This window comes from Macaca nemestrina, chromosome 2 (assembly GCF_043159975.1).
Source record: "Macaca nemestrina isolate mMacNem1 chromosome 2, mMacNem.hap1, whole genome shotgun sequence".
Taxonomy (NCBI): Eukaryota; Metazoa; Chordata; class Mammalia; order Primates; family Cercopithecidae; genus Macaca; species Macaca nemestrina.
In genome coordinates, this window is record NC_092126.1 from 2,223,343 (window position 1) to 2,248,465 (window position 25,123).

A 25,123-nucleotide genomic window follows, 5' to 3' on the forward strand; every position below is an offset into this window, starting at 1 on the left:
CAGACAGGTGTGAGCCACCATACCTGGCCTAATTAAACAATTTTTAAGAAGCAAAGGAATAAGAAACACAAAATGGTTGATGTTCTAATTCTTGAGCTGGGTAATTACTAGATTTCATTATATTATTAAGTGAAGTAAAACACAAAAGGGTCATACATAAACAAATGATGACGCTGTTTTATAAATCTAAGGATTATGATGAAACACTCTGTGCATACAAGCCCTCAACCCTTCAACAACAACGAAGGAATAAAAGGAAAACGGAGGAGGAGCTGGCAGAGAAAACAGAAATGACAAATAAAGATATTACCAAGAATCATTTTTTAGGATTTGATACAGCAAGGCTAGGATTTGCTAATTTAAATATCATTTAGACCTTTTTGGTATGGAGAAATTCCAGTATCTATTAGAAAAATCAGACAACAAAATGATTTAAAAGACAACAGATTTCTATACTTACTGCTAGAAGCTTATCTCCAATCTGGAGTTTGCCATCCTTATGTGCTGCACCTCCTTCAATTATTTTGGTTACATAGATGCTATTATCCCCAGGAATATGCTGATTTCCAACACCTCCAGCAATGCTGAACCCAAGACCTGTTTGGAAAACACTAGTTTTAGATTCTCTTCTATAAATATGAACTTAAGCCCAGAAAGAAATGGTTGAAAACTACAAGGTAATAATTCCACCACACTAATATTTTTTAAAATAGAAAAGAATCCATTTAGTTATCTACTAGTGTATGTTCTGCAATCAAGGGACACTTATAAATATAGCTGCTCCTAGAGTTATGAATAGATTCCTTTTATCCCACGTGTTCCTTCTTAGTATCTTCTCGCAAATGCACTTGTTATTCCAAAGTGACATTGCAAAATTATGTTTTACTTTTGTTTCCATCATAATTACGCTCACCTACACTCTCATTATTTTCACTAGAATAAAACAATTGAGAAGAAATAATAAGATCGTCTGGTGGTGGTGGGCAGAACCAACAGGCTTTAAAAATGTGAATACTTTGGCTCTTTTTCAATATTCTATGAATTAACAACTTTAAGTAAGGAATTTCTGTAATTCTTAAATCCCATAGCTCCAACATCAGAAAACTTCTCAGCTCTCCATTCCTTTTTCATTTGTTGAAATCCTCCCTCTTCCATGAAGCCACATATTTAAACTAATATTTCCATTTATCCTCAATCCATCAATGTTTTAAAAATTCAGAAATCACATCTTTTTTTTTTTTTTTTTTTTTTTTTGAGATGGAGTCTTGCTCTGTGGCCCAGGCTGAAGTGCAGTGGCCGGATCTCGGCTCACTGCAAGCTCCACCTCCCGGGTTCCCGCCATTCTCCTGCCTCAGCCTCCCGAGTAGTTGGGACTACAGGCGCCCGCCACCTTGCCCGGCTAGTTTTTTGTATTTTTTAGTAGAGACGGGGTTTCACCGTGTTAGCCAGGAGGGTCTCCATCTCCTGACCTCGTGATCCGCCCATCTCGGTCTCCCAAAGAGAAATCACATCTTAACAGTCCTTTACTGCAGATGTAACTGCTTATAATACATATTAAAAGCACTTCTTCTTTTAACTTAGGCTGTGTATCTGCATTTAAAGTACTTTGCAGATTAATTATCACAAGTTAATATCAATACTATACTTAACTTCAAAGTATTCCAGGACACAAATATTTCACTCTTAACACTAGAAGTCTTTAATGTAATAATACTTAATACCAATAGGGAGAAATCCACTTATAAAACAAGTAGATATTTTGTTCCTTACTTTTAAAAATTCTTAAAAACGTGCTGAGCAAATATTGAATATAAAAATCATAAAAACTTATAAGTCTATATATATGCTCACTGAGGTAAAATGTATAAAATGTATACATTAACAAACATAAGAATTTTGGGCCAGGTGCAGTGGCTCACACTGTAATACCAGCACTCTGGGGGGCTGAGGTGGGAGAACTGTTTGAGCCCAGGAGTTTGAGACCAGCCTAGGCAATGCAGGGAGACCTCCGTCTCTACAAAAACTAAAAAAATCAGCCCAGTGTGGTGGCGCGTGCATGTAGTCCAAGCTACCTGGGAGGGTGAGGTGAGAGGATCGCTTGAGCTCAGGAGACTGAGGCTGCAGTAAGCCATGAATGTACCACTGGACTCCAGCCAGGGTGAGAGGGCAAAACCCTGCCTCTAAAAACAACCCCCCACCCCAAAAAATAGGAACTTTTCAAATGCTGCAATCTTGGTAGAAATGTAAATATTCTAAAATGCAATGTAAGACAAAAATCAGTAGAAATAACAGAGAAATTAAAATCCACTCAAGTTTTATAGAATATTACTATTATTGTTCATCTTGAAATCTATGTCACAGATAAAGTTCATAGGAATACTTAACTCAGAGATTTCTTAATTTATCTTAGTTTGACTTACCACATACCTTTAGGACCTTTAATGAGCTTTATTTCCATTATTTTTTCTGATACTGGTTTCCTTCTTTTTACATACAAGCGTACGATAGACCCTGCTTCTTTCAACGCTTCAACTGCTTTGCTATGTGTTACATCACGAACATCTACTTCATTTACTCGTAATATACAGTCATTGACCCTGAGAAAACAATTAAATATAAAAAATAAAAATTAAATATAATGTAAATATTAATTTTCCACTTCACAAATTTTTTACTTTTTTTAAGGTAAAGAGAATTATAAATAATTCTGGAGTAATTCCAGAAAACACAAATGAAGAAAGTATATAAAAAACTAATATAAACAAATACAAACATTTCCCAAGGGTCAGCAAAAGGAACAAAAGAAATAGTGAAAATAATAGATTATACAAAAATATTAAACAATAATTACAGCTACCATTTGTATACTTACTGCATGCTTATTCTGTGTCGGTGTTAAGATATACTTTATAAAAATAGCAGACATTTATTTAGCACTAATGACATGCTAGACACTTTCTTGGTGTTTTAACCCTCATGACACCTCTAAGCTAAATATATATTTTAATCTGTATTTTACAGATGGAGAAATTGAGGCAAAAAGAATTTAAATAACTTTCCTAAGGCCACCCAGATAGTAAGTGACATAGCTGTGATTCAAAGATAAGAAAACTGAGGCTCACATCATGAGTTTAAGGTCACAGAGATAGTGTGAAAACTGAGATAAACTAAATATAATTTTCTGAGTGTCTATTCCAACCTATATATTAGACATAAAAGAATGAAGTTATTCTTTGAAATTTATATAAAGATTAGGTCACTTAATTCAAAAGTTCTGTAAGTAAATAACTTAAAATTTGTCATAGTGTTATGTTTTTTAAAAGTTTGATTTGTTCCTAGTCTTAGTGTTTTCCCTAGTTCTGGTCTCTTTGACTGCATGGTATTCCATCAGGAAAAAAAGATGGTCATCTCAAATTGGGTAGAAAGGGTAAACAAAATATAATTAAAATATTAAAACTGGTCCGGACAAGCTTCTATATCTAACAGAATCAGAAAGTAAATGTCTACATTTACGTGAACTGTTAAATGATTTTTATATCCATTTGATTTCATTAATATACCATCTGTCATATCCAGTGAGAATTAAAGCTTAGAAATCGAAAAACTGCATAAGGTACCAATATCCTTAAAATAAGATGCTGTTTTTAACAGACTATATAAACTCTTTAGTCCTAAAACTTCAGGCTATTTTAACAACAAACAAGGAAATAGGGAAAATGCCGTAATTTATGACCCCCCAAAAAATCAAAGTTTGCAAAATATATCTTCCAAAATGGAACACTACATTTAAACAGAGACAAATGTTATTTTCATCTAGTCAATTAAGAAAATATATTACTTAAAATTTGCATATACTTTAGTCTTTGTGGTGTGGGATTCAACTTGGATGTGTGATCCTCTATTCTCCTTATCTTAAATAAGTTTATATACATGTTTCCCAACCAGAGAGGAAATGGAAAATATTTTGTGAGCAAATTTGAAAATACAAAGGGAAACTCATGATTTCTATAAATATGTTCACAAACATTTAAACCATCAACCAAATTTATCGTTCAAAATGTTGTAATATCTAAGATAAAACTGGAGTCCTAAATGAACACAGGAAAACAACATTTGGAGCATAATTATCGCATTCATTGACTTGAATGTTGTTAAAGCATTCACCCTATGTTAGTTTTTATGATAGTGTTTGTTATTTGTATTTATTCCTTATCCAGTCTGCTTCAAGAAAAATACACAAAGTGGATTCAGCATCACAATGAAAATCGCAAAACATACCGCAATCTTCCATCTTGGGCGGCTGCTCCCCCCGTGATAATTTTGGTAATGAAAATACTTGAGTCATCTCCAATATGTGGGTTGTCTGTACCTCCTGCAATGCTGAAACCAAGCCCTGAATTTCCCTGAGGATAGAAGAAAAAAAATTGAGACTGAATGTGATTTATCTTTATTGATAGGTTCCTGTCATTAAAGGATGCAGAAACTGTACTAACATAAGGAACACAACAAATAAAGGTATATGGGTGAGTAAAATATAAAGATTCTGAATTACGGACATGTTCTGAAGGAAAGTCCTTTCAGAGGCATTACTGCTGAACAGGTGAGGTTCAAGAAAATATACCAAGGACTTCTGAAGTCTACTCCACAGTTCTTTCTTTAAAAGTATGTGCAACTTGTGGCTGGATTAAGTCACCCATCTGCAGAGGTGTCACTCTAAGTCTGTTTCTTTCAGACTGCACCTCGGCCATGTTTGGTAGGGCACACCTCTCCTATGAGACAGACGCCACTCTAAGTCTGTTTCTTTCAGACTGCACCTCGGCCATGTGTGGTAGGGCACACCTCTCCTATGAGACAGACGCTGAAGTGATCTTCCTGCTGTTCTTTCTGAGCAGGCAAAACACACATATTGTTTTAGCCTTTGAAAAAAAGGGGTGGCGATGGTGCTTTTCTTCTGCTAACCTGACATCGGCTTATTTTTAAATGACCGAATTGTAGCCGCTAAGTGACAGCTGCCATCAACCCATGACATGTTCAACCAACACATCCGATTAGCAAAAGGCGTTTTTCCAGTTTTTCATACTAAAGTCCAACCTGAGAACACTGGTGAATTTTCTGGACAGCAAAGTAAATTTTGCCAAAGGAGCTCTACTTTTTGCTTGTTTTATGAACTGGAGAAACAAGATTTCTGAATATTTTCTTCACAGAAAGGGTCTGACTGCCACAAAAAGCCTTCAAAGAGAATTGATTTAAGCAATGGTATTAAAAAATGTTTATTTCTGCAAGAATGTTTTAACTGAATTTCAGGCAACTCAAGTAAGCAAATGTATGTGGACCTATTATTTAACTGGTAGTATTACACAGTGTAAACACTCACTCTACCACCATTTGTCTTAAAATTCTGTTTTAATAAAAAAATGTTTTTTCAATCTAACTTCATGAATTACCTGAATCTTAAGAACAGTACCAGTGGATTATGGGAGGTTACCAAGTTACTTAGGTACTCAAGTTCTTCAACCAGTGAAAAATACAAGGTATAGTCCTGACTAAACAAAAGGAATTTAAAAGGCCCTGGGAAAGAATAAAAAAATCAGTAATATAAAAAGTTAGGAGACATCACAAACTACTATATTAAAATATGTACAGTACATTAATACTGTGCTTACTTGAATGTTACTTCAGTAGCCACCTAACAGGTGATACGAATTTAAGTAGAAGGCAATAAAGATACACATGTAAGACTCTCAGATTTATTTTTCTCAGACTTGATTCCAATATAAACAAATCTAATTATCTAGGATTTTAGTCTAGAATATACACACATTTAGTTACTTAAGAATCTGCTCGTGTGAAACACTAAATTTTCATAAAATGCGAGCCAGATAAGGTGACATTACTATTATAACTTACAATAAAAATTGAATGCAGATACTCTTTTTTCTTTTTAGACGGAGTCTCACTCTGTCACCCAGGCTAGAGTGCAGTGACGTGATCCTGGCTCACTGCAACCTCTGCCTCCCGGGTTCAAGCGATTCTCCTGACTCGACTAGCTGGGATTACAGGTCTGCACCACCACACCCAGCTAATTTTAGTATTTCTAGTAGAGGCGGAGTTTTGCCATGTTGGCCAGGCTGTCTTGAACTTCTGGCCTGAAGTGATTCACCTGCCTCGGCCTCCCAAAGTGCTGGGATTACAGGCGTGAGCCACCGTGCCGGGCCTGAATGCAAACGTTCTTAAGGAAAAAAACATATCTTAAGAAAATTTACACATCTGCATTACACCCTTAAGTCATTTTCTGACTGGGGGAGTATACCATAGTAAGTTTTTAATACAGCTCTGTCCGTTAGAAGTATGGTTATTTTGCTAGAAAAGAAAATTGATACAATGACCATGTTACTAGTATACCACTTACTTAATACGAACAATATTTCATTATCATATGCATATAAACAATACAAACAAAATTAAAAAGCAAGAAAAACCTGAGTAACTATCATAATCTAGAGGGGTCTAAGGAGACAGGATAACTAAGCGTAATGTGGCTTCCTGGATGCGCCTCTGGAGACAACAACATAAAAAGCAAGGAAAGAGAGACTTCGGTTAATATAATGTATGAAGATAGGTGTGTTAGTTCAAACAAATGTACTCTAGTAATATAAGATGTCAACAATAGAGGTGGCCGAATCCAGGGTAAATGGAAACTCTTGGGACTATCTTTACAACTTCTTTGTAAATCTAAAACTACTTTAAAATAAAAGTTTGTTAAAAAAATAAGGTTACTAAAGAAAAGGCACATGTTTTGAAAATACCTTGGCCAATTTTATGAACTGGGAACTTAGAAAATATCATATAGTTCTGTTTTTGAAAGATCTCCCTTGAATTCTATATGAAAAAGCAGTATATTGCAAAGTTCTTTAAACAACAGATTAAGGTAATAGTTTTTACCCTTTCAAGTGTGATTTCTTCATATTCATAATCTGCATCTGTGCCATTAACCTACAGGGGAAAAGAAAAGCAGCTCAGAAACTTAAGAGTGTTAAATCTGAAATGGCAAGACACAATTTTTGTATGATTTATTAACGAAAACCTGTTAAATGCAACAGTAATCAAATACAATATTCATTTTAATAAGTCTGGGGAAGATTTTCAAGGAATGGAAGGATACAAATGTGATTAATGAACTGACAACATTCGTGGTATCATGACTTTCAAATCCAGAATAGGCACATTCAGCTTTTAATAGTTTCGACCTCTGATCCTTCTCTGTCTTGTTCCATGCATCTATCAGTTGCCAACTATTCCTGATTTGAACACTTTAATTTTTCTGAAAATCATCACCTCTTCACTCTCATTTCTGACACCTTTCTTCAGGCCTTGTTAAACCTCCTCTGGAATGCAGTACTGTCTATGCAGTCTGCCTGATTGCTTAGATTAGTGTTCCCCACTGCCCAAATCACTGTGTTTTAAACAGCTGGTTCGTTTTAAAGAACATAACCTACTTCCTCTAAAACTTTCAAAACTCTCCCTTTCTCGAAATATCCAAACTCTAGGGCTTGGTAATCACGTCTTTGAATGAACTGACCCCAATGTACCACTCACCTTCATTCTTCACCTCTTCATAAACCTTACACACTATCCAGTCTGAATGACTTGCTCTTTCCATTACACATCCTACAATTTCCCACTTCGACATCTGGAAATTTTGTGCTTCCTCGGTCACAAATTTCACTTACATGTTTTATGTCAAAATCAGAGTCACCATTCAAGATATCTTGGTCACAATTTATCTCCCTCCAATTTATTTCCTAGTCTCTGCTCAAAGAAGTTAACTCCTACAGTAAAGGCCACTGGTGAAACAAGTCCCTGGAATCAGATGAACATGGGTTTGAATCCTTGCTTTAACATTTCTCGTGATACGAGGCTGGGCAAAACTCTAGCTAAATCAAATGGGGACTGTGGTAAATTCTACTTCTGAAGATGGCTCACATCTTCCATTCCAGACATTCTTTTGCAATATGACTAAATCACCCTACCATCAATAGGAGTCTCTTTCCCCTCCCATTAGATCCAGGCAAGTCCTGTGACTAGCTTTGACTGAAAATAAATGTGGCACAAACGATGCCGTGTGATTTCAGAGACTAGGTCATCTGATGCCTGGCAGTATTTGCCTTTGCTTGGAATGTATTTTCTTCAGAACCCAGCAGCTATAACATGAGGAAAACTCAAGCAGCCTACAGGGAGATCTAAACAACGGAGAACCAAAACCCATGGCCCAAAACTCCAGCTACACTTCTAATCAGCAGTCAGCACCAACTATCAGCCTTGTGAATAAGGCTGTTTGGACCTCCCAGCCATGTCCAGTGCCCTAACCCACACCATGTAAAGCAGAGTCATCCAGTTCATTATGAGAAAACATGAACTGTTGTTCTTTTAAGCCGCTAAGCTTCAGGGTAGTTTGTTATGCAATGATAGATAACCACAACAGAAACAACGAAACCTACGTAAGCTACTTTGCTTTCTTAACCGTACCATAAAAAGTAGCCCTTAGTTCAGGTCTAACATAGGGACCAGGAGTTTCTTCCTTGAGAACTTCTGAAGCCCATCTCTACTACCCTTTTGGGTTCTTAACTCTTGTGATTCTCCTGGATTCAAATCCTATTACTATTTTGTTCCCTCTTCTTTTTCTCATCTAAAGACATTTTCCTCTTATAGATTATATGTTATAAAGGCATTATATATTTATACAGAAAGAGTTGGGATTTCACTCTGCTACCCAGGCTGGAATGCACCGGCATAACCATAGCTCGTTGCGGCCTCAAACTCCTGTCTTCAAGTGATCCTCCTGCCTTAGCCTCTTGAGTAGCTGAGACTACAGGCACATGCCACCATGCCTGGCTAAGTTTATTTTTATCTGTTTTACGTAGAGATGGGGTCTGTGTTGCCCAGGTGTTCGCTTGCGTGCTCTCTCTCTCTTTCTCTCTCTCTCTCTCTCTCTCACACACACACACACACGTAAAATTTCTTTATCTCAGCTTAGGAGGAGTAACTTCAAGAGATGTGTTAAGCATGTCTGTGCATCTAGAGTATAGGAGGGTTACACATGTGTATATCACACCCACTTGACTGGAAGTCCTTTGTTAAGAGTAAAATTTTTATTTGCTGCAATATCCTCTTTCTTATTCTAAAGGTCATTTGTATCATCTTGTTTCTTGACGTTATTGACGAATCTATTACATTTCATGGTATTACTTTGTTTTTAACAATTCCTTATTCCTTTGATTTTCTAAAAAAGACTTTTGAGTTGAATGTTCAATTTATGCTTACTCTATTCTGCTTTTAAAAGCCTCAAAGTTTACAAATTTTCCTTGGCATATGGATTAGGCCAAATCCCGTAACTGCTAGCTGCACTGGGCTCCATTTTTGTTCATTTGTTTATTTCTAAATCATCTAAAATTTTATTTTGGAAAACATTTCCAAATGAGTGTGCTCATATGGCCCTTTTGGCATTAATGTAAAATTCAGATTTCTGCCTCCAGGAATCTTAGATTTTTCACCTCTAAGTCTCCTCACAAGGTAGGAGCTCAGTAAATGTTCCTGGTGCTTAATTTAACACCAATTCATCACACAGAAGGGGGGTTTTTAGGTAGCACTAAGTACTTTTAAAAAGGTGAAACATGAGGCGGTCATACAGACCACCAGTAACTTTATTCCTTAATCCTCAATTGTTTGAAACTCTGATAATTTCAAATACCGAGACAATTCTATAACATTAAACATACTCACACTAAAGCTTCTAAGGGCCAAGAGTATATTATCAAAAACATATGTGTGTGTGTGTGTGTGTGTGTGTGTGATGAGAAAATTTACAATCTACTCTCAGGAATTTTCAAGTGTACTAACTCTAGCTGCCATGTTATACAACACATCTTGAGAAGTTACTTCATGTAAATTGAAATTTTGTATCATTTGACCACCATTTCCTTAATCCCTCCCCACCATCCCCAGGTAACCACCACTCTACTCTCTGCTTTTTGACTTTTTAACATTTGATCGTGCAGTATTTGCCTTTCTGTGCCTTGTTAATTTCATTTAACATGTCATCCAGGTTCATCCATGTTGTCATAAATGACAGAATTTCCTTCTTTTTAAAGGCAGAAGAGTATTCCACTCTGTATATATATCACATTTTCTTCACCTACTTCATGTGTCAACAGACACTTAGGTTGTTTCCGTATCTTGGCAACTGTGACTAATGCTGCAATGAACACTGGAGTCAGGTATCTCTCTGATGTATTGATTTTCTTTCCTTTGGATATGTACTCAGAAGTAGGATTGCTGATCACATGGTAGTTCTATTTTTAATTTCTGAAGAACCTCCACACTGTTTTCCACAATGGCTGTACTAATTTACATTCCCACCAACAGTATAGAAAGGATCCCTGTTCTCTACACCATTGCCAAGACTTATCTTGTCTTTTTTATAACAGCCATCCTAATGGGTGTGAAGTGGTATCTCACTGTGGTTTTAATATGCATTTTCCTGATGATTGGTGATGTTAAGCATTTTTAAATATACTTGCTGGACATTTGGTCTTTTTGTGTATATGCAATGTCCTTTCAGATCCTTTGTCCATTTTAAAAAATGGGTTATTTGTTTCCTTGCTATTTATTCGTATTTTTAACTTTGTCGCCCAGCCTGGAGTGCAGTGGTGTGATCACAGCTCACTGCAGCCTTTAACTCCTGGGCTCAAGCAATCCTTCCACCTCGGCCTTGTGAGTAGCCAGGACTACGGGCATGCGCCATCGCGCTCGGTGAATTTTTAAAATTTTTTTCTGGAGACAAGGTCTCATTACATCGCCCAGGCTGGTCTCAAACTCCTGAGATCAAGTGATCCTCCCACCTTGGCCTCCCAAGGGTTGGGATAATGGGTGTGAGCCACCAGGCCTGACAATGTTTTCTTGCTATTGATTTGAGTTCCTTATAAATTTTTTATTAACCCCTTGTCAGACTTAGAGTTCACAAATATTTCCTCCCATTCTGTAGGCCGTCTCTTCACTCTGTTGATTGTTGTTTTTGCTGGGCAGAAGCTTGCTGTAATCCCACCATTTACTTATTTTGTTTTCACTGCCTATGCTCCTGGGTTTCAAAGTATCTGCTCAGTCCAATGTCGAGAAGTTTTTCCCTTATATTTTCTTTCTTTCTTTCTTTCTGAGATGGAGTCTCACCCTGTCGCCCAGGCTGGAGTGCAGTGGCGTGATCTGGGCTCACCACAAACTCCACTTTCTGGGTTCAAGCGATTCTCCTGCCTCAGCCTCCCAAGTAGCTGGGATTACAGGTGCACGCCACCATGCTCGGCTAATTTTTGTATTTTTAGTAGAGACAGGGTTTCACCATGTTGGCCAGGCTGGTCTCGAACCCCTCACTTCAGGTGATCTGCCCACCTCGGCCTCCCAAAGTGCTGGGATTACAGGCGTGAGCCTCTGTGCCCCACTGCTTTTCCCCGATGTTATCTTTCAGTAGTTTTACAAAGTCAGTTAACGTTTAAATCCTGAATCCATTTCAAGTTGATTTTTGCATATGGTATGAGATAAGGGTCCAATTTCATTCTTCTGCACATGGATATCCAGGTACTGTAATACCATATATTGAAGAAACTGTCCTTTCCCCAATGTGTGCCCTTGCCATTTTTGTTGAAGATCAGTTTACCATAAATGTGCAGATTAATTTCTGAGCTCTCAATTCTACCTCATTGCGCCGGTCTGTTTTTGTGCCAGTACCATGCTGTTTTCATTACCACAGCTCTGCGGCAGATTCTGAGATGAGGCAGTATGATGCCTTAAACTTTGTTCTTTTTGTTCAAGATTGCTTTGGCTATTTGGGGTCTTTTGTGGTTCCATTTCAATTTTAGAAACATATTTTCTACTTTTATGAAAACTATCACTGAAATCTTGAAAGGGACTACACTGAATCTATAGATCGTTTTGGGTGGTATGACCGTTTCAACAATATTAACCTCACAACCATGAAATGGGGTATCTTTCCATTTATCTGTGTTTTCTTCAATTTTATTCATTTATGTTTTATAGTTTTCACTGTACAGATATTTTACCTTTGGCTAAATTTATTCCTATGCATTTTACTTTATATTTTTTGGTGCTATTGTAAATGGCATGAAATGAAAAGGAGACATTAAAACTGTTACCACAGAAATATAAAAGATCATAAGGAACTACTATGAACAATTACATGCCAACAAACTGGATAACCAAGAAGGAAGACAATTTTCTAGAAATACAAAACTGCTTAGACTGAATTACGAAAAAATAGAAATTCTGAATAGAGCATTACTAGTCTGATTATCAGTAATCTAAGATCTTCTATCAAAGAAAAGCCCAGAGTGTGATGGGTTCATGACTGAATTCTACCAAACATTTAAAGAAAAACTAACACCAATCCTTCTCAAACTCTCCCCTGAAACTGAATAGGAAATACCAAATGCTTCTCAAATTCATTTTACAAGGCCAGAATTACCCCGATACCAAAGCTAGACAAGAATACTATAAGAAAGGAATATTTCGGGCTGATATAACCGATAAACATAGATTTAAAAATCCTCAACAAAATACTAGCAATTCAAAGCACATTAAAAGGATCATTCACCATAATCAAGTGAGATTTAACCCGGGGAGGTAATGATGGTTCGACAAATGAACATCAACAAATGTGATATACCACATTAACAGAATGAAATTTAAATTTTAAATTTTATTAAATTTTGGCTGGGTGCAGTGGCTCATGCCTGTAATCCCAGCACTCTGGGAGGCTGAGACGGGCAGATCACCTGAGGTTAGGTTCTCCACTGAAGTACTCTTTCATGCCACTCAGTAAAGTTTCATGGTTTTCTTACTACACACTATGTATTTTCATTTTTAGCTGATTGATAGATATTTCACATTTTTATTAATACAGTTAATGGACTCATATTTCCAACTGGTTGTTGCTGGTATAATAAAATAACATTTACTGTTTAACTTTTAAATTGTACGAGTTTATCTTTTTAGTATAATTAAAGGCTTCTGTATAGCCTTTAAAATTTTAGCCTGTATTTATAGGTACTTATAGGTCATAACGAAGTAGAGAAAAATTTATGACAGATATTCTCAGTCCTTTACTGGCCCAAGAATTTTAAGTTTCTAATCATTTTAACACTAATATATCCAAACAGGACAAATCCAATTACATTAAAGTTATAAGACTTGTTCAAGGGAAGATAAAAAAGAAGCCTAATTTACTAATTCCTTATGTTTAGGTTCAATTCAAATAATACTTTTCTAACTATAGAGTAATATATCAAAATCCAACATTTTATCAGTATTTATATGACTCATGGTTAATAATAATGCATAATCACAGGCAATTAAAAACCTCAAAGCTAGCTGGACGCAGCGGCTCACGCCTGTAATTCCAGCACTTTGGGAGGCCGAGATGTGTGGATCACTTGAGGCCAGGAGTTTGAAACCAGCCTGGCCAACACAGTGGAACCCCATCTCTACTAAAAATAGAAAAAATTGGCTGGGTATGGTGGTGCATGGCTTGTAATCTCAGCTACTCAGGAGGCTGAAGCATGGGAATCATCTGAACTCCAAAGGTGGAGGTTGCAGTGAGCCAAGATCGAGCCACAATACTCCAGCCTGGGCAACAGAGCAAGATTCTTATCTCAAAAATACAAAAAACCTTCAAAGCCTATACCATCACAAAGCAAAGCTCTAAAAATAAAAATGTACTGGAAAAAGAAGATGTACTTTCTAATGAAAAATTAACATAACTAAATACGAAATAATAGCCCTCAAAGAGGTTACTTAAAAGTGTTTCCTAACTAATGAATATAGGTCACTTAAAAAATATTGTAGCTATAAATTATATTACATGTGGAAAAACTGAAGCTTTTATTATGTAATAAACCTACCAAAGTTCAATGGAGTGAATTTTTCTAACTTCAGTCTTCATGTTTTGTCTCAAGGAAAATAAAGATAGGGGAATAGATTGGAACTTTTTTAACAGATTACTTCATTTCCTGCTCTTTACTGGATCCAGTAAGAACTCAAATTTTTGTGTGTAATTCTGCCTTCTTTCGATGTTTTTACTACTTAAGGATAGAACAGGATGGAGAATCAAACCCAAAGCCAATGAAATTATAGTATCAATTAATACTTAAAATTGCATATAATATATCACAATGGCAAAATACTGAAAACTTTCCCTTAATAATCAGGAACACAACAAGGATGCTTGCTTTCACTACTTCCATTAAATACTGTAATAGAGGAGTTAGCCAGGGGAATTACAGGCAAGAAAGAGAAAACGCATCCAGAAGTTGGTGAAGGATAAAGATGACAGATGGGGGCAGGATTAGCTTGCAGCTCCTGCTTGGATGGACAGAGCAGTTGTGGACACTCACATTGTGAACTTTTGCTCCAAGAACTACCACAGGAACATAACCAGAAAAGCCGAGATAATCCACAGCACCTCTGAAGGCACTAGATCACCACTGCAGGCTCCTTGAGACACTGAAAACCTGTGAGTCTCCTTGCTTTCTTGGCGGGTAGGCTCATGGTCTGGGGCAAGTGCTCAGCCCTGGTCACCTGCTGCCAGGAAATAGACTTGGTGCTGTTGAGGGGGCACGGTGGGAGTGAGACAGGCCCTTAGGGCTGTGGGCTGTGCCGGAGCAAGGTGAGGCCTGTGACTGCCAGCTTTCCCCCATTTCCCTGGTGACCTGCATGTCTCAGCAGAAGCAGCCATAAAAGGCAGCCACAATCCCCCTGGTAACGAAACTCCATTGTCCTGGGAACCACATCCCCATCCCCCACAGCAGCTGCAGCAAGCCCCATCCAAGAAGAGTCTGAGCTCAGATATGTCTATCCCTGCCCCAACCTGGTGGTCTTTCTCTACCAGCCCTGGTATCCCTGCCCCCTGGTGGTCTTTCTCTACCAGTCCTGGTAGCCAAAGACAAAGGTCACAATCTCTTGGGAGCTCTATGGCCCTGCCCACTGCCTGAGAAACCTGTAAACTTAACCAGGCGTCCGTATGGCAAGTTTCAGTACTGCAGCTGATGCACTCTTGACAGTGCCACCTCCTGGCTGGAGGACAACCAACACAAAACCAGCGCACCAAACAAAAACACAACCACAGACCCTCAGAGAGTTCACTTCATTCCCCTGCTCCCTCCACCACAGCAGGTGCTGGTATCCATGACTGAAAGACCTGATGATGGATCACATCACAGGACTCTTTGCAGACACTCCCCAGTACCAGCCTGGAGCCTAGTAGATCTGCTGGGTGACAGACTCAGAAGAGTAAACACAGTCACTGTAGTTTGGCTCTCAGGAAGCCCCATTCCTAGGGGAAGGGGGAGAACACCACCATCAAGAGAGCACCTGTGGGACAAAAGAATCTCAACAGCAGCCCTTGACTTCCCTCTGACATAGGCCACTCAAACGAGAAGGAACCAGAAAAACAATCCTGGTGATAAAACAACACCAGGTTCTTTAACACCACCAAAAGATCACACCAGCTCACCAGCGATGGATCCAAACCAAGACGAAATCTCTGAATTGCCAGAAAAAGAATTCAGAAGGTCGAGTATTAAGTTAATCATGGAGGCACCAGAGAAAGGTGAAGTCCAATTTAAAGAAATCAAAAACATGACACAGGATATGAAAAGAAAAACCTTCAGTGAAATAGGCAGCATAAATAAAATCAATCACAACTTCTGGAAATCAAGGACACACTTAGAGAAATGCAAAGTGCACTGAAAAGTCTCAGCAATGGAATCAAACAACCAGAAGAAAGAACTTCAGAGCTTGAAGACAAGGCATTTGAATTAATCCAATCCATCAAAGACAAGAAGAAGAATTTAAAAAATGAAGAGGCCGGGTGCGGTGGCTCAAGCCTGTAATCCCAGCACTTTGGGAGGCCGAGGCGGGAGGATCATGAGGTCAGGAGATCGAGACGATCCTGGCTAACAAGGTGAAACCCCGTCTCTACTAAAAATATACAAAAAACTAGCTGGGTGTGGTGGTGGGCGCCTGTAGTCCCAGCTACTCAGGAGGCTGAGGCAGGAGAATGGCGTAAAGCCGGGAGGTTTTACGAAGTACATCAAAATAGAACCTCTTTAAAGCATAAATCTCACAGGACCTATATAACAATAACACAATGAAAAAAATAAAAAATAAAAAAATAAAAAACCCAAGGCATTCAGGCAACAAATAGCAGGATGAATAGTACCTCACATCTCAGCACTAATGTTGAAGGTAAATGGCCTAAATGCTCCACTTAAAAGACACAGAATGGCTGGGCGTTGTGGCGGGCACCTGTAGTCCCAGCTACATGATGGGAGGCTGAGGCAGGAGAATGGCACAAACCCAGGAGGCGGAGCTTGCAATGAGCCACAATCATGCCACTGCACTCCAGCCTGGGCGATAGTGCGAGACTCCGTCTCAAAAAAAAAAGATACAGGCCGGGTGCGGTGGCTCACGCCTGTAATCCCAGCACTTTGGGAGGCCGAGACGGGCGGATCACAAGGTCAGGAGATCGAGACCATCCTGGCTAAAATGGTGAAACCCCGTCTCTACTAAAAAATACAAAAAAAAAATTAGCCAGGCGAGGTGGCGAGCACCTGTAGTCCCAGCTACTCGGGAGGCTGAGGCAGGAGAATGGCGTGAACCCGGGAGGCGGAGCTTGCAGTGAGCCGAGATTGCACCACTGCACTCCAGCCTGGGCAACAGAGTGAGACTCCATCTCAAAAAAAAAAAAAAAAAAAAAAAGATACAGAATGGATAAGAATTCACCAACCAAGTTTCTGCTATCTTCAGGAGATTCACCTAACTCCTAAGGACTCAAATAAACTTAAGGTAAATGGGTGAAAAAAGATATTCCATGCAAATGGACACCAAAAGCGAGCAGGAGTAGCTATTCTTCTATCAGACAAAACAAACTTTAAAGCAACAGCAGTTAAAAAAGCCAAAGAAGGACATTATATAAAGATAAAAGGATTAGTCCAACGATCAGATCCTAAATACATATGCATCTAACACTGGAGCCCTCAAATTTGTAATTACTACTAGACCTAAGAAATGAGATAGATGGCAACACAATAATAGTGGGGGACTTTCAATACTCCACTGACAGCACTAGACAGGTCATTAAGACCGAAAGTCAATAAAGAAACAATGGACTTAAACTATACCCTGGAACAAATGGACTTAACAGGTATTTACAGAACATTCTACCCGACAACTGCAGCATATACTTTCTTTTCATCAGCACATGGAACAGTCTCCAGGACAGACCATACGAGAGGCCGCAAAACAACTCTCGGTAAATTTAAGAAAAATCAAAACTGTATCAACTGTACTCTCTCTGACCACAGTGGAATAAAACTGAAAATCAACTCCAAAAGGAATCCTCGAAACTACGTAAATACATGGAAATTAAACAGCCTGCTACTGAACGACTGTTGGGTCAGCAATGAAATCAAGATGGAAATTAAGATTCTCTGAACTGGATGATAACAGTGACACAACCTATCAAAACCTCTGGGATACAGCAAAAGTAGTGCTAAGAGTAAAGTTCATAGCATTAAATGCCTACATCAGAAAGTCTGAAAGAGCACAAAGAGACAATCTAAGGTTACAACTAAAGGAACTGGAGAAACACAAACAATCCAAACCTGAACCCAACAGAAGAAGAGAAATAACGGAGATCAGAGCAGAACTAAATGAAACTGAAACAAACAAACAATACAAAAGACAAATAGAACAAAAAGCTGGATCTTTGAAAAGGTACATAAAATTGACAGACCATTAGCGAGATTAACCACCAAAAGAAGAGAGATGATCCAAATGGCCGGCGTGGTGGCTCACGCCTGTAATCCCAGCACTTTGGGAGGCTGAGGTGGGTGGATCACTTGAGGTCAGGAGTTCGAGATCAGTCTGGCCAACATGGTGAAACCCATTTCTACTAAAAATACAAAAATTAGCTGGGTGTGGTGGCGGGCGCCTGTCATCCCAGCTACTCGGGTGACTGAGGCAGAAGCATTGCTTGAACCCAGGAGGTAGAGGCGGCAGTGACCTGAGATTGTGCCACAGCCTGAGTGACAGAGCGAGACTCCATCTCAAAGTAAAAGATCCAAACAAGCTCAATGAGCAATGAAATAGGAGATAATACAACCAATACCACAGAAATATGAAAGATTATTCAAAGCTACTATGAACACCTTTACATGCATAAACTAGAAAACCTTGAGATGGATAAATTCCTGGAAATATACAACCTTCCTAGATTAAACCAGGAAGAAATAGAAACTCTGAACGGACTAATAACAAGTAGTGAGACTGAAATGGTAATTAAGAAATTGCCAATGAAAAAAAAAGTCCAGGACAAGACAGATGCACAGCTGAATTCTGTCAGACATTCAAGGAAGAAATGGTACCAATCCTATTGACAATATTCAAAAAGATAGAGAAAGAGGGAATCCTCCCTAAATCATTCTATGAAGCCAGTGTAACACTAATACCAAAACCAGGGAATGATCTAACAAAAAAAGAAAACTACAGACACATATCCCTGATTAACACAGATGCAAAAATCCTCAACCACTATCAAGAGAATCCACCATGATCAAGTGGGTTTCATACCAGGGATGCCGGGATGGTTTAACATACATAAGTCAATAAATGTGATACACCACATAAACAGAATTAAAAACAAAAATCACACGATCATCTCAACAGATGCAGAAAAAGCATTTGACAAAATCCAGCATCCCTTTATGATTAAAACCCTCAGCAAAATCAGCACAGAAGGGACAAACCTTAAGGTAATAAAAGCCACCTATGACAAACCCACAGTCAACATTATATTGAATGGGAAGAAGTTAAAAGCATTCCCCTGAGAAGTGGAAAAAGACAAGGATGCCCACTTTCACCACTTCTACTCAACACAGTACTGGAAGTCCTAGCCAGAGCAAACAGACAAGAGAAAGAAAGGGCACCCAAATTGGTGAAGAGGAAGACAAAAGATTGCTGTTTGCTGCTGATATAATCGCATACCTAGAAAATCCTAAAGACTCATCCAAAAACCTCCTAGAACTGGTAAGTGAATTCAGCAAAGTTTCAGGATACAAAATTAATGTGCACAAATCAGTACCTCTGCTATATACCAACAGTGACCAAACTGAGAAACAAATCAAGAACTCAACCCTAGGCCGGGCACGGTGGCCCACACCTGTAATCCCAGCACTCTGGGAGGCCGAGGTGGGTGGATCACCGGAGGTCAGAAGTTCGAGACCAGCCTGACCAACATGGTGAAACCCTGTCTTTACTAAAAATACAAAAATTAGCTGGGTGTGGTGGTGCATGCCTGTAATCCCAGCTACTCGGGGCAGGGGCTGGGGGGTGGGGGCTGAGACAGGAGAAGCACTTGAACCCAGGAGCTGGAGGTTACAGTGAGCTGTTGTGCTACTGTACTCCAGTCTGGGCAACAGAGTGAGACGCTGTCTCAAAAAAATAAATACATAAAATAAAATAAAAACAAAAATTATTCAACCCTTCTTACAATAGCTAAAGGAAAATAAAATACTTAGGAATATACCTAACCAAGGAGGTGAAATACCTCTACAAAGAAAACTACAAAACACTGCTGAAAGAAATCACAGACGACATAAACAAATGGAAACCCATCTCATGCTCATGGCTGGGTAGAATCAATATTGTGAAAATGACTATACTGCCAAAAGCAATCTACAAATTCAATGCAATTCCCACCAAAATACCACCATAATTCTTCACAGAACTAGAAAAAAAATTCTTAAAATTCATATGGAACCAAAAAAGACCCTCCATAGCCAAAGTAAGACTGAGCAAAAGGAACAAATCTGGAGGCACCACATTACCTGACTCCAAACTATACTATGAGGCCATAGTCATCAAAACAGCATGGTACTGGTATAAAAATAGATACACAGAATGAAGCAGAATAGAAAACCCAGAAAGAAAGTCAAATACTTAACAGCCAACTGATTTTTAACAAAGCAAACAAAAACATAAAGTGGGGAAAGGACATCCCATTCAACAAATGGTGCTGGGATAATTGGCAAGCCACATGTGGAGAATGAAACTGGATCCTCATCTCTCACCTTATAAAAAAATCAACTCAAAATGGATCAAAGACTTAAATCTAAGACCTGAAACCATTAAAATGTTAGAAGATAACATCAGAAAACCCTTCTAAACATTGGCTTAGGCAAAGACTTCATGACTAAGAACCCAAAAGCAAATCCAACAAAAACAAAGATACACAGACGGGACTTAATTAAACTAAGAAGCTTCTGCACAGCAAAATAAATAATCAGCAGACTTAACAGACAGCCTACAGAGTGGGAGAAAATCTTCACAATCTATACTTCTGACAAAGGACTAATATCCAGAATCTACAGGGAACACTTTTACACTGTTGATGGGAATGTAAACTAGTACAACCATTATGGAAAACAGTACAGAGATTCCTTAAAGAACTAAAAGTAGATCAACCGTTTGATCCAGCAATTCTACTACTAGGTATCTACACAGAGGAAAAGAAGTCATTATATGAAAAAGACACTTGCACATGCATGTTTATAGTAGTGCAATGCACAATTGCAAAATTATGGAACCAGCCCAAATGCCCATTTTTCAATGAGTGGATAAAAAATATATGGTGTGTACACACACACACACACACACACACACACCCGCACACACCCCCACACCACGGAATACTACTCAGCCATAAAAAGGAATGAAATAATGGCATTTGCAGCAACCTGAATGGAACTGGAGATTATTATTCTAAGTGAAGTAACTCGGGAATCGAAAACCAAACATAGTATGTTCTCACTTGTAAGTGGGAGCTAAGCTATGAGGATGCAAAGGTATAAGAATTATACACTAGCATTTGGGGACTCAGGGGAAAGCATGGGAGCGGGGTGAGGGATAAAAGACTACACACTGGGTACAGTATACACTGCTCGGATGATGGGTGCACCAAAATCTCAGAAATCTCCACTAACTTATTCATGTAACCAAACACCACCTGCTCCCCAAAACCTACTGAAATTAAAAAAAAAAAATCCAAAAAATAAAAAATAAAATCCTGAAGTTTCCCATCCTTTAAAATTAAAAAAAGAAAAAAGAAATAAAAGGCATCCAGAGATAAACTATCTCTATTTGCCAATGATATGACCCTGTATATAGAAAATTCAAACTACATAACTACTAGAGGTAATAAATGAGTTCGGCAAGGTTGTGGGATCAAGGATAAACACCTAAAAGGCAACTGTATTTCCATATGCTAGCAATAAAAACTCCAAAAATAAACAAAACAATTCCATTTATAACAGCATCAAAAGAATAAAATACTCGCTGGGCATGGCTCACCCCTGTAATCCCAGCACTTTGGGAGGCTGAGGCAGGTTGGATGACTTGAGCTCAGAAGTTCAAGATCAACCTGGGCAACATGGTAAAACCTTATCTCTACCAAAAATACAAAAAAAATTGTGGTGGCACGTGTCTGTGTTCCCAACTACTTGGGAGGCTGAGGTGGGAGGATCATCTTGAGCCTGGAAGGTGGAGGCTGCAGTGAGCTGAGATTGTCCCAACACACTCCAGCCTGGGTGACAGAGTGAAATTCTATCTTTAAAAAAAAAAAGGAGAGGAGCGAGAGAATACTTACAAATAAATTTAACAAAAGAACTCCAAGACTTGTATACAGAAAACTGCAAAACATTATTGAAAGGAATTACAGAAATACACCCATATGTTTACAGTTAACTTATTCTCTATATGGTTGCCAAGGCCATTCGATGTGGAAAGAAGAGTCTTTTCAACAGTGATGCTATCCACACACAAAAGAATGAAGTTGGACTTCTACTTCACATTACAAAAATCAACTCAAAATGAATCAAAGACCAAAATGTAAAAGCAAAACCGTAAAACTCTTAGAAGAAACTTAAGTATAAGTCTTTGTGATGTTGGATTATGCAATGGCTTCTCAGGTATAATACAAAAAGTTACAAAAGAAAAAATCTTTTAAAAAGCATTGATTTTTAGACTCAATCATTATCATGAAATTGCATTTTCTAAAGTTTTATCCACTTATACTTCAACAAAACTGTATCAGTATATTTTTACCCCATACTGTCACCAGCAGAATGTACTGATAAACTTTTTGATCCTTTGGTAACATAATGTTTAAAATGTATTAACTGTTTTAATTTGCATTTATGTCATTACTCACCTTTTTCTACTTTTTCATCTTAACAAATTATGTTGAGATATTCACATACCATAAAATCTACCTTTTTAAAGTATGCAATTCAGTAGTTTCTAGTCTATTCACAGAGTTGTGCCATCATCATTACTCTCTAATTCCAGAACATCCTTACTGCCCCATAAACAAACCCTGTACCTATTAGCAGTCACTCCCCATTCTGCCTATACCCACCACCTGGCAGCTGCTAATCTACTTTCGGTAGGTATGGATTTATCTATTCTGGACCTTTCATATAATAAAATTACGCAACAAGTGGGCTTTCGTCCATGATCAATTTAAAATGACAAAGTTATAACTAATTATTTTAGTATATCCGAATGCACAAAAAAACCTGGTTACTAAAAATCCAGTCATTCAATTAGACTTCTAAAATGATTTAAATATATGGCACTGTGTAAGTGACCAATGGTTAGAGACAACCTTTTGTGAAAGTTAGCCATCATAATTTCAAAATTAAACTATAAATTTCTATTTAAAAATTTCTACTTTACATAAGAAAAAAAAAAAAAAACCAGAGGAGGACATATTATTTCATTTACTGTAGCTATTACAGCTATAGATTATAGTGATAGGACATCTTAAGAGAAATGTATTAGAGAAAATGCCATGGTCTTCGTATTTGTATGAAAAACTGAACAGGAAAGGCAGAATTACTTAAACGTGGGGAGGAAATGGAACTTACATAAGTTGGTGTTTCCAAGCTATCTGTGTTGACCAGGACTGGAGGAGGATTTGCCTTAAAAAAAAAATTGTAAACGTGTTAGCTTAACAAGAAAACAAAAACATTACACGTTAATGTTCACAATGTTAGAGGCACATGAAAGACTTGCTATTTCTTAAGTTATAATCTTATATGAGCTTTTTATGTTAAATAATATATCCTTTTTCCAGCCCCAAACAGAAAAAATTATGTATAAGCAGTTAAAATAGATTTGCTTTTAAGAAATAAATTGTTATTTCTGCTAAAACAGTCATGATTTTCTTAAGTTTTACACAGATCACCATAGCCTTCTCATAAAATCCATGAATATTCTTTAGTGTAACCAACAACTCTTCCTAGGTTGCTCAGAAATCATTGTTTTCTATTCCCAAGGATACCATAAAGATTTCAGTCATTTCATCACTCAGGAAAAAATTCTTCCCACAGTGAACTGTTTTCATACAGGGGGAAAAAAAAATAAGCCTATCACAGAAATTAATGGTAAACTTTTAGAAAACTAAAAATACACTCTTAATGTAAAAACCCCTGATTACTTTCAGCTGCAATGATAGCTTTCCACTGTTATTCTAGACCACTCACAGAATTAACAGTGATCTATTACAGCAAGAAAAATAAGCAGAATAACACACACCTAGTTAAGTTTGGATTGAAAAAAGTCTTGGTTTTCTGGTTAGGTTAGAAATTATGATGTATATGAAACTAAAGAATAAAATGCAATTAATACCAAATGAAAAATATATTAAAAAACTGATGTAATTCCCCTCAAATTTCTTTCTTCTGCATATTTAGTTACAAAAGTATCAAGTCAAATAAGTTTCAGAGAATAAAAAAGATGACTATCATTTAAACAAACTTTAGAAGATATGCTTATAAACATTAATAGTTCTACTTAATTAACTAAAGAATTATACATAAAAGCTGTATAAAAGAACATTATAACACAAAATAACACTTTCTTCCAAATATATAGGCTTTTAATAATGGTGAATATTCAAAGTTCAAATAACAATATTTTCGGCACAGTGCTATAGCTAAATGATATGATAAAATGCTTAGACAACCTAGTTTCATAGTTAAAGAATTATACGGTATGCATTTGGGCTATATCAAGCAGTAAGTTAAAAATGAGTAGCTAATACTTCATTATATATAAACATAAAATTAAATATAATACTTCATGTTTAGTCCCACCATTGATTAACAGTCTACCTTTGAATAATTCAGTGAAAGTCCACTTAACAAATAAAAATTGTACTTATAAAATTGCTATTTAAGCAAAGTTACTCAACTTACAGACATTTGAGATTTTATGAATATTTCAAATTACTTATTTCCCAATGGCATATTGAGAATACTCAAACATAATATTTTACTTTGCTAAAAAAATTAATACAACTTCACTTTATTCTGCTTAAGCAATTACAGAAGAAGAGGGCAAGAAAGAATAGGATATTTAAAGTTACAAAAGAAATTACATTTTTAAAACACTATGGCAAGAAAGTCTTTTGGTCCCTCGGCCGATTTTTTTTATCAAACATGCAGTGGAGAAAGTTGGTTTTTATCAAAATCTGATTTATACCATAATTATTATAATGTTAGCTGCTTATCAGTCCCAACTCATCATCACTGTATAGAAGTTACCTTTTGATTCTATTCATTTAGAAAGTATTGCTAATATTGAAATACACATAAACAAAATGACATGAGATGTTTTATTTACTTCAAAATAAAACAATGGAAGGCTGGGAGTAGGAGGGGTTATGGATCAAATAGAAGTACACGAGTTGATTGCTGTAGCTGGTGATGGGTATACATAGAGTTAATTGTACTATTATTTCTACATTTGAGTATTTTTGAAAGTTTGCATAATAAAAAGTAAACCAAAAAATCACTTTGAGCCAAGTACTCAGTTTTAAAGCAGTTAATAGCTAAAGTAGTTGTGAAATAATCTGGGTCAGTGTTGCTATTAAGATGCTGGCATTCAGGCCAAGCGCAGCGGCTCACGCCTGTAACCCTAGCACTTTGGGAGGCCGAGG

The 25,123-nt window shown here is 37.4% G+C and overlaps 1 protein-coding gene across 32 annotated transcripts in view; it reads right to left on the reverse strand.

Annotated features, from left to right (window-relative positions):
* Nucleotides 1-25,123, reverse strand: part of LOC105470793 (discs large MAGUK scaffold protein 1) — a 281,159-nt gene that overhangs the window by 98,806 nt on the left and 157,230 nt on the right. For all 32 annotated transcript variants that reach the window (XM_071090611.1, XM_071090606.1, XM_011723039.2 and 29 more), the window contains 5 exons: nt 23,049-23,102; nt 6,943-6,993; nt 4,279-4,403; nt 2,428-2,597; nt 461-597 (listed from right to left, as the gene is read on the reverse strand). In XM_071090611.1, the coding sequence (XP_070946712.1) occupies nt 461-597; nt 2,428-2,597; nt 4,279-4,403; nt 6,943-6,993; nt 23,049-23,102 (537 nt within the window). The remainder of the gene's footprint in view (nt 1-460; nt 598-2,427; nt 2,598-4,278; nt 4,404-6,942; nt 6,994-23,048; nt 23,103-25,123) is intronic.